The sequence below is a fragment of the Hydra viridissima genome, unplaced genomic scaffold (assembly GCF_058129835.1).
Source record: "Hydra viridissima isolate aposymbiotic clone 2 unplaced genomic scaffold, HvirCarnegie_v1 scaffold_2, whole genome shotgun sequence".
NCBI classification, from domain to species: Eukaryota; Metazoa; Cnidaria; class Hydrozoa; order Anthoathecata; family Hydridae; genus Hydra; species Hydra viridissima.
In genome coordinates, this window is record NW_028324301.1 from 3,094,161 (window position 1) to 3,103,954 (window position 9,794).

General features: G+C 34.4%; 2 protein-coding genes across 2 annotated transcripts; one reads left to right on the forward strand and one right to left on the reverse strand.

The window, feature by feature from the left end:
* Positions 1-1,022: 1,022 nt before the first annotated feature.
* Positions 1,023-2,425, forward strand: LOC149891564 (uncharacterized). The gene is made up of 2 exons (XM_090079146.1): positions 1,023-1,486; positions 1,604-2,425. The coding sequence occupies exons 1-2, from the start codon at positions 1,201-1,203 to the stop codon at positions 2,092-2,094; spliced, it is 777 nt and encodes a 258-aa protein (XP_089935272.1). The 5' UTR covers positions 1,023-1,200; the 3' UTR covers positions 2,095-2,425.
* A 1,483-nt stretch (positions 2,426-3,908) lies between these two features.
* Positions 3,909-5,370, reverse strand: LOC149891565 (uncharacterized). The gene is made up of 2 exons (XM_090079145.1): positions 4,848-5,370; positions 3,909-4,730 (listed from the first exon to the last, which is right to left on the reverse strand). Exons 1-2 carry the CDS (start codon positions 5,131-5,133, stop codon positions 4,240-4,242), a joined length of 777 nt encoding a protein of 258 aa, XP_089935271.1. The 5' UTR covers positions 5,134-5,370; the 3' UTR covers positions 3,909-4,239.
* Between the last annotated feature and the right edge of the window lie 4,424 nt (positions 5,371-9,794).

Consider the following 9,794-nt stretch of genomic DNA (forward strand, 5'->3'; position numbering starts at 1 on the left):
AAATCATTCTTTTATCATGCAATTTATGATGCAAAAGGTGATGGTGAAAAAGTTTCCGAAACAAAAAGACTGCCGATGAGAGCAATATACAATAAAACAATATGAGAGCAACATACGAAATGACTGCAGATGAGAGCAATATACACTCGCATTCGTGATCAAACCAAATCATTCAAACAAATTGCTAATGTTACTGAAAGACAACAAAGAGCTATTCAAAATGATAACAAAAAGATGTGAAAACGAAAATCAATTTCAAAGAACAGGCAACGATCAGAGAGACAGTCTAAATTAAGCGAGCGGTACAATTGTTATCCATTCAAAACAATTCTAAACATGGGGGCTTGCTTCTAACACATTGACCGGAAAGAAAAAAATGCAAAACGGGCTTACTTTGAGAGATTCAAAATGTTTTGTTGTATCTCTTTAGATAATCTCGGTTTATATAAACAAATTTTTGAAAAAAAAGCGTTTGAAAGTGAAGTAGCGTTTTTTCTTGGCATTTTAAAGTTAATAAACCCTTTGATCACCATTAGCAGCCACTTATGGTGTTGTTAAACACAAAGAAATGTAGAATATGTATGCGTTTCTACTGCTCTATATACTGTTTATACACTCAATGTACATTCGATTTCATTACATTATACTACTTCTTACATTTATACATTACATTTATACCACTATATACACATTAGATTTTTGTTTCGCTTGACAGAAGTAAACCCTATTTCGTCTCGTCAAACGTTAAACATTCACCGAAACAAATTACGCTGACTGAAATCATTTAGAACAGAAAATCCATTTGGTAACCTTGTTGCACAGTAAATTGTGGTCGATACGTCTTTTAAGAGAACAAGGAAGGAGAGTGAAGCTATAGAAGTTTACAGAAAATCTCCAAGAACGTGCTTGAAAAGAGCCGTAGAAAGTTCTTTTTGACAAACTTTTATGCATAATTATTAAGCTGTTGGAGAACAACGAAGGAGAGTAAAGTCTAGAAAGATTAGGAGATCTCCAGAAATTTTTTTGTAAACAACAGAAAGTTCTTTTTTCTTTTACAAAAACGAAATAAAAACGCCGACGCTATCCGACGATGCAGTAATAAAGTTCAATCAGAAAATCTGCTTGATCAGAGTCTGTCTTGCAAAGTATTTTGCTAAAAGATAGTTTGCTTTACTTGTACGTTACGAAAAATCGATAAGCATGTCACTGTGGCACATACCTGTTCGCGAATTAGTACCAAGAGATCCGTTCTTGAACGATATGCTGGAAATCACGTTTCCTCCCTTGAGATATTATCCTCTGTTCGATGACAGATCGAGTGCTCGAGGGATCAGCAGAGAGTTGGATCGATTATACAAAGACGTGCTGGAGCCTCTCTCATACATATCTCGTCTGAAGGGGAACACTGCTGCTAAACCAGAAGGTTTCGTTGTCAATCTTGATGTTAAACATTACAAACCAGAAGAGGTTTCTCTAAAAGTTGAAGGTATGCTCTGATGTTGAGCTTCTTGTTAAGTCTGAGTTTCTGTTAAGTTTCTCTTCGATGTTGAGTTTCTCTTAAGACTGTACGCTTGCTAAAACTGTGACTTTTTTGACTTTTTAGGTCATGTTCTTGAGGTGAGCGGCAAACATCGTAACGAGAACGAGAACGGTTTTGAGTCGAGCGAGTTTCATCGAAAGTACACCATTCCAGACGACGTAGATCCGACAGCCCTTACTTCAAACATCAGCCAAGAGGGTGTTTTGCATATTGAAGCTCCTAAGAAGCTTCCTTTAAGCTCAGCTTCTGACGGAGAGTCGAGCAAGGACACTTTTAAGTACGCTTTAGACGTACAAGGCTTTAAACCAGAAGAGATTTCGATTCAAGTAAAGGGTAGAAACTTGATAATTCACGGTGAAACAAAAAGCGAAAACAAAGGTGAGCACGGATCGAGTTTACACCAGAAGCAGTTTACAAGAAACATTGTCTTACCTGATGATGTCGATCCATCTCAGCTGAGCTCTCGTTATACCAAAGACTCAAAGTTGTCTGTCGAAGCTCCTCGAGCACTTCCTCAAGCTCCATTGAATCTCGAAATCAAGATGGAGGAATAAAGACAAAACTTTAAAAAACGGCTTTATCTATTGTAATTATATATATGAACATACATATTTATATCTATCCAAATTTTTTACAGTTAAAAAGAAAACTAGTTTATTTTTTCACCATGTTCGGAATTATAGTTTCAGGGCTTAGTGTTCTTCTCTTAGTACTTGTTTTTTAATCAGCTTTCAAATGTTCAGTGTATTTTTTGTTTTCTTTTGCAAAGTTTTGATGTAATTAAGTTCTTAATAATGTCTTTAACTGCGGTTGTATCAGTACTTTTGTAACGTTTTGAGTATCTTTAGATTGTACTTAGTTAAAAAAGAAAATTCGTTAAACAAATCCAATGTCATTTGTGAGCTTCTTCCCTAATACCGAAAAGAACAGACATTAAGCAAGGCTCTAAATTGTAAATTCGTTTTAGCATAAGTAGCGTGGTTTTCCTGCCTTTTCTTACGGACTAAAAACAGTCATGGGCTGTTGCACTGTTAACCTATCCTCGTTATGCCCCAGCAGCTTCTTTGGGGAACAGACATGATTTTTTCTTTTCTAAAGTTTCTTAATTGACCTTGGCATTGGTGAGTCAAAGAGTTTTTAAAGATCTCTTTCTAAAGTGAACGTTTTTGCTGGTGATGAACTCGTCCTTTCACAAGGACGAGGTTATCATCAGCAAAAAGGATCCATGATCCTACTTAATGGTCTCTAGATGTTCACGCGTAGTCATCACAGGTATTTGCGCTTTTGATGCTTCTGATAGTGTGCAACCGTTAGGAGGGTAAAATCCGTATACCACATTTGTGCAAAAGCAAATTATTGATGAGTTTTGACATCTACTATAACAGACCATACTAATAGATTGAGTATGACATCTGTAAACTAAAATCTCGAAAATGGTAATCAAAGCCTTCCTCTCTTTCTATGAAATCTGCATGAACGTGGGTGGGTCACACCTTTTTTACTTTTCGTACTATTAGTGAGGTTAGAGCAAGTAAGGAGGAATTACTTTGGGATTGCACAAAGTCATGAAAAATACGATAATATACGAATATATACGAATAAGAGTTTTACTTTGTTACCAGTCACGTATTATCCTAAAGTTTTTTCAGCAAACAGAATCGTATTTTTCATGGCCTTGTGCAATCTCAAAGTAATTTCTCCTTACTTGCTCTAATACTCACTAATAGTAAACCTCACTAATAGTACGAAAAGTAAAAAAGGTGTGACCCACCCACGTTCATGCAGATTTCATAGAAAGAGAGGAAGGCTTTGATTACCATTTTCGAGATTTTAGTTTACAGATGTCATACTCAATCTATTAGTATGGTCTGTTATAGTAGATGTCAAAACTCATCAATAATTTGCTTTTGCACAAATGTGGTATACGGATTTTACCCTCCTAACGGTTGCACACTATCAGAAGCATCAAAAGCGCAAATACCTGTGATGACTACGCGTGAACATCTAGAGACCATTAAGTAGGATCATGGATCCTTTTTGCTGATGATAACCTCGTCCTTGTGAAAGGACGAGTTCATCACCAGCAAAAACGTTCACTTTAGAAAGAGATCTTTAAAAACTCTTTGACTCACCAATGCCAAGGTCAATTAAGAAACTTTAGAAAAGAAAAAATCATGTCTGTTCCCCAAAGAAGCTGCTGGGGCATAACGAGGATAGGTTAACAGTGCAACAGCCCATGACTGTTTTTAGTCCGTAAGAAAAGGCAGGAAAACCACGCTACTTATGCTAAAACGAATTTACAATTTAGAGCCTTGCTTAATGTCTGTTCTTTTCGGTATTAGGGAAGAAGCTCACAAATGACATTGGATTTGTTTAACGAATTTTCTTTTTTAACTAAGTACAATCTAAAGATACTCAAAACGTTACAAAAGTACTGATACAACCGCAGTTAAAGACATTATTAAGAACTTAATTACATCAAAACTTTGCAAAAGAAAACAAAAAATACACTGAACATTTGAAAGCTGATTAAAAAACAAGTACTAAGAGAAGAACACTAAGCCCTGAAACTATAATTCCGAACATGGTGAAAAAATAAACTAGTTTTCTTTTTAACTGTAAAAAATTTGGATAGATATAAATATGTATGTTCATATATATAATTACAATAGATAAAGCCGTTTTTTAAAGTTTTGTCTTTATTCCTCCATCTTGATTTCGAGATTCAATGGAGCTTGAGGAAGTGCTCGAGGAGCTTCGACAGACAACTTTGAGTCTTTGGTATAACGAGAGCTCAGCTGAGATGGATCGACATCATCAGGTAAGACAATGTTTCTTGTAAACTGCTTCTGGTGTAAACTCGATCCGTGCTCACCTTTGTTTTCGCTTTTTGTTTCACCGTGAATTATCAAGTTTCTACCCTTTACTTGAATCGAAATCTCTTCTGGTTTAAAGCCTTGTACGTCTAAAGCGTACTTAAAAGTGTCCTTGCTCGACTCTCCGTCAGAAGCTGAGCTTAAAGGAAGCTTCTTAGGAGCTTCAATATGCAAAACACCCTCTTGGCTGATGTTTGAAGTAAGGGCTGTCGGATCTACGTCGTCTGGAATGGTGTACTTTCGATGAAACTCGCTCGACTCAAAACCGTTCTCGTTCTCGTTACGATGTTTGCCGCTCACCTCAAGAACATGACCTAAAAAGTCAAAAAAGTCACAGTTTTAGCAAGCGTACAGTCTTAAGAGAAACTCAACATCGAAGAGAAACTTAACAGAAACTCAGACTTAACAAGAAGCTCAACATCAGAGCATACCTTCAACTTTTAGAGAAACCTCTTCTGGTTTGTAATGTTTAACATCAAGATTGACAACGAAACCTTCTGGTTTAGCAGCAGTGTTCCCCTTCAGACGAGATATGTATGAGAGAGGCTCCAGCACGTCTTTGTATAATCGATCCAACTCTCTGCTGATCCCTCGAGCACTCGATCTGTCATCGAACAGAGGATAATATCTCAAGGGAGGAAACGTGATTTCCAGCATATCGTTCAAGAACGGATCTCTTGGTACTAATTCGCGAACAGGTATGTGCCACAGTGACATGCTTATCGATTTTTCGTAACGTACAAGTAAAGCAAACTATCTTTTAGCAAAATACTTTGCAAGACAGACTCTGATCAAGCAGATTTTCTGATTGAACTTTATTACTGCATCGTCGGATAGCGTCGGCGTTTTTATTTCGTTTTTGTAAAAGAAAAAAGAACTTTCTGTTGTTTACAAAAAAATTTCTGGAGATCTCCTAATCTTTCTAGACTTTACTCTCCTTCGTTGTTCTCCAACAGCTTAATAATTATGCATAAAAGTTTGTCAAAAAGAACTTTCTACGGCTCTTTTCAAGCACGTTCTTGGAGATTTTCTGTAAACTTCTATAGCTTCACTCTCCTTCCTTGTTCTCTTAAAAGACGTATCGACCACAATTTACTGTGCAACAAGGTTACCAAATGGATTTTCTGTTCTAAATGATTTCAGTCAGCGTAATTTGTTTCGGTGAATGTTTAACGTTTGACGAGACGAAATAGGGTTTACTTCTGTCAAGCGAAACAAAAATCTAATGTGTATATAGTGGTATAAATGTAATGTATAAATGTAAGAAGTAGTATAATGTAATGAAATCGAATGTACATTGAGTGTATAAACAGTATATAGAGCAGTAGAAACGCATACATATTCTACATTTCTTTGTGTTTAACAACACCATAAGTGGCTGCTAATGGTGATCAAAGGGTTTATTAACTTTAAAATGCCAAGAAAAAACGCTACTTCACTTTCAAACGCTTTTTTTTCAAAAATTTGTTTATATAAACCGAGATTATCTAAAGAGATACAACAAAACATTTTGAATCTCTCAAAGTAAGCCCGTTTTGCATTTTTTTCTTTCCGGTCAATGTGTTAGAAGCAAGCCCCCATGTTTAGAATTGTTTTGAATGGATAACAATTGTACCGCTCGCTTAATTTAGACTGTCTCTCTGATCGTTGCCTGTTCTTTGAAATTGATTTTCGTTTTCACATCTTTTTGTTATCATTTTGAATAGCTCTTTGTTGTCTTTCAGTAACATTAGCAATTTGTTTGAATGATTTGGTTTGATCACGAATGCGAGTGTATATTGCTCTCATCGGCAGTCCTAATTATTCTATAATAAAAATAATCTTCTAATTACATCGATTCTTTTGTTAGCGAGTATTTAAAAACATGGTACGCTCTTCTTGTCGTTTTTTTAATGAATATTAAAAAACTTTAATTGCATGATGTTTTCGTATTCATTTCTTATTAGCACGGTAAGTTGACAGTATTGTCCTTTTTTGAAAAAATGATATTTTTTGTTTCCATGGCTAATATTGGTAAATTTTAAATAGTAAGGAGAAACTAAACACGGCCAAAATATATATTCAACACTTTTGTAATGTTTTTAATAAATTAAGGTAATATATTTCCTAAACATTCTTCCTTATAAATATTATCGTTGAGCCCTCGTCTTTTGGGCATTATGAAAGCAAAATAACTGCAATGAACTGAATGTAACTCAAATTATTTTTCTAAAACGTAGGAAAAAAGTAATGACTTTTGGTGAAATTGCCTCGCTGTCCTCTTTTTTTTTTTTTGTTTTTCATATTTTGCTTTAATTTTTTATACCATCCTACGTTTTAGAAAAATAATTTGAGTTACATTCAGTTCATTGCAGTTATACTGTTGATTGTAATTTTTCCCTGCGTCTCAAACAACCAAACCCTTGCTGTCTATCACTATGATTAACAATGGGAGCATTAAAAAAAAACGTTTACAACAATACGGCCATGATGTTGTTGGTTATAGGTGTATTAATATTTGACAATAAAGCTGCAGCATATTTACGACAACCAGCTGAAGATGTGAATGGTACTATGAACGAAGTAAACCGTTGATAATATTGGAACTGGCAAGCCTTCTCAGTCTAACTGCTGAGTGATTTTACTGCATAGAGTAAGTCCTTCTGTATTATCAGAATTCTCGCTGCTTGTCATTCTTATGTCATTCTTGAGTTTTAAAAAACCTACAACAAAAATAACCTTAGTTTATTATTATTGAAGTAGCTAAAAAGATCATTTGTATGTATCAAAAAGATTATTTGTATGTATCAAACTGCCATTAAACTGTATCAGATTCACAGTGTCATGCGTCTTTACCTCCTGTAGCATCTTTAGGGATTGATATCGAATTTCAGTATCTGATGGAGTAATTGTGCCTTGACAGCAGCAAAAACATCGCTGATGTTGATGGAAAGGTTCCCACCAAAATGTTGTCTTGCCTGCTATTTTGAATTTGGTAGCTACAACAAACGCGTTGGCAGTAAACTTGGTCAACTTACGACATCCTTTTCCAGTCCCTTTCCCTCTACAGGCACTAACAACATCACAAATAGTCTCCAATTGTTTGAAACTGTCTCAATCAATTTTTGTTTGCTGGGTTCACACCAGCCATCTTGGAGCTTTATGTTACTGTATTTATCCTTTAAATTAAAGATTTTGAACGAACTTTTTACTGTAAAAATTAAAGTTTACTGTAATTTCAATTGTCCTTAACCGTTTCAAATGCTACTACCCTACAGTCTTGTCATCAAGCATCTTCCATTCAAATGCTACACTTTTCTTTTGCAGAATTGCTGGAAATACAATTGCATGTGTCATTTTTGTCTTTCTTAGCGGTGTTTAGCGGTCTGTTTTATACAGATCATTGATATCTTTCTAGCAGACGTTGTACTCTATCTTATTCAATTGAAATGATAACTGTTGATCTGGTTAAGTTATCCAGTTGCTTGTAATATTAATATGAACAAAGCCATATACCAGATACATTTGCAATATCATGGGTAATAAAATTACAACCCGCTCCCTCCCTATTGGCACTTCAGCTCGAATGCCAGTGTGAGTATTTAAAACACAATGAAGTAACTAACTTTTGTTGTATAAAAATTCCTTATCCTTGAATCATTTTGTACGCAGGAGGTAATATACACAACAATTCAATAAGTATTAGAATATACTTTTCATACCTCAAATTATTAGGAGGAATAAGTAACATTTCCTACTGTGATATCAGAAACTGTCCTTGATACCCTTCTTCAATTGTTTAACGCTCCCCTTGTTCCTTGTTCATATCCCCAAGTTTCTACGGAAATTTGTCAAAATGACTGCATAAATAGTGAATTTTAATACTTATTCTTCATCCAAGATCTTGCAGGCGCATTAATTGCTCTTCCACAATCACTTTATAGTTGTCGGTTTTCTTACTCCTGAGAAAATTCTGCACCACGTTACAGAATTCCAAGCTCTTTTTCGGTCTATTTCATTGATGTGATAAAATTTGGATCTCTCATAAATGTTCTTATTTGAGTCCATCAAATATTTTAGCCTTTTTATTCTCTTCACTAAGACCAGGAATAGTTGAACATATAACACTGAAGGTATGTCCACTGCGGTCAAGAGCTTTGAAAAACTGCGTCATAAATCCAAGTTTAATGTGCAAGAAAGGAAAGGCAATGTTTTTCCTATTCACTAGAGGATCATTGATGACATTCTTATTGCCAGATGCCGAAGTCAATTGTTGCTCTGTTATATCTCTACTGTTCCAGTAATACAGAAAATAGGGGTATTTTGTGTACCCACCTTGCTGACGCTAAAAAAAGTTAACTATTTTCAAATTGACAAAAAATAAACCACCAATAAACGTGATACAGCAAACTCTCCAGAACAATCTAGATGTTGTTAAATTCTTCATTAAGTTTTAATTTCAAATTCATTGATAAAACCCTACCTGAGTTACTAATATTGATAAAAACGGAGATGTAACGGATATGCGGACGGAGATGTAACAAATGTGCGAAATGCGGGAATCAATGGTTTATCTTATAAGCGAATTTTTTTTTTTTTTTAAAGGGAGTCTCTTTTATTTCCATTAAAGTTATCATTGACGTACGCTATTTGAACTTATCCGCATTTTCTTTACTCAAAAACGAGATGTGATTGAGAAAATATAAGCTCAGATTTAAATTTAGTACTCTCAATTTAGTTTAAAACTATTCTTAAACTCCAGAGAAAAAAATTTTTTTTTTGGTATAGCAGTGTAATTAAACTCAATTCAAAATTTTGAAGGTTTGTCTTCTTAAGTAAAGTCTACACAATATCAACAAATGCGATGAGAAAAAATGAAATATAGGGTAAAGTAGGGTAATTTCGGCGTATTAAGCTATTTTGTTGTTTATAGACAATGGTTGCTTTAATAACGTTAAAAAATCATGCATATCGATGTCCTGCAGATATATCTATTAAGTAATAGTTAAAAAATTGTTTCAAACTTACAAAGTTTTATGTAAAATTTGTTTTACAAAATACTCAAAAATGACGAAATTAGCGACCTAGTATGGTAATTTCGGCACAATGATACGGTAAATTCGGCATACTTAAGAAAATTAAGATGTTCGTTGAAAACGCATTAATATAATTAAAATATTATAAACAGCTATAAATCTGCATTGTATAAAGTAATTGTCTCTTAAATGGAATTTGTTACACCTAATTGACATTTAATTAAGGGCGTTGCAATTGCAAAGATTCATATTTTTTGAACCACCTATTTTAGTAAAGTATGAATACATCACCCAAAACAGAAACCTTATTAGAAAAATGTGCCTGTAAAGTAAAATTGTAAATAAAATGATTACTAATTTCTA

What these genes read in the sequence shown, in the direction of transcription:
- LOC149891564 (XM_090079146.1), top strand. Translation starts at nt 1,201, where the DNA reads ATGTCACTGTGGCACATACCTGTTCGCGAATTAGTACCAAGAGATCCG. An exon ending in GGTTTCTCTAAAAGTTGAAG is followed by an intron (nt 1,487 to 1,603) that starts GTATGCTCTGAT and finishes TTGACTTTTTAG; the next exon opens with GTCATGTTCTTGAGGTGAGC.
- LOC149891565 (XM_090079145.1), bottom strand. Translation starts at nt 5,133, where the DNA reads ATGTCACTGTGGCACATACCTGTTCGCGAATTAGTACCAAGAGATCCG. An exon ending in GGTTTCTCTAAAAGTTGAAG is followed by an intron (nt 4,731 to 4,847) that starts GTATGCTCTGAT and finishes TTGACTTTTTAG; the next exon opens with GTCATGTTCTTGAGGTGAGC.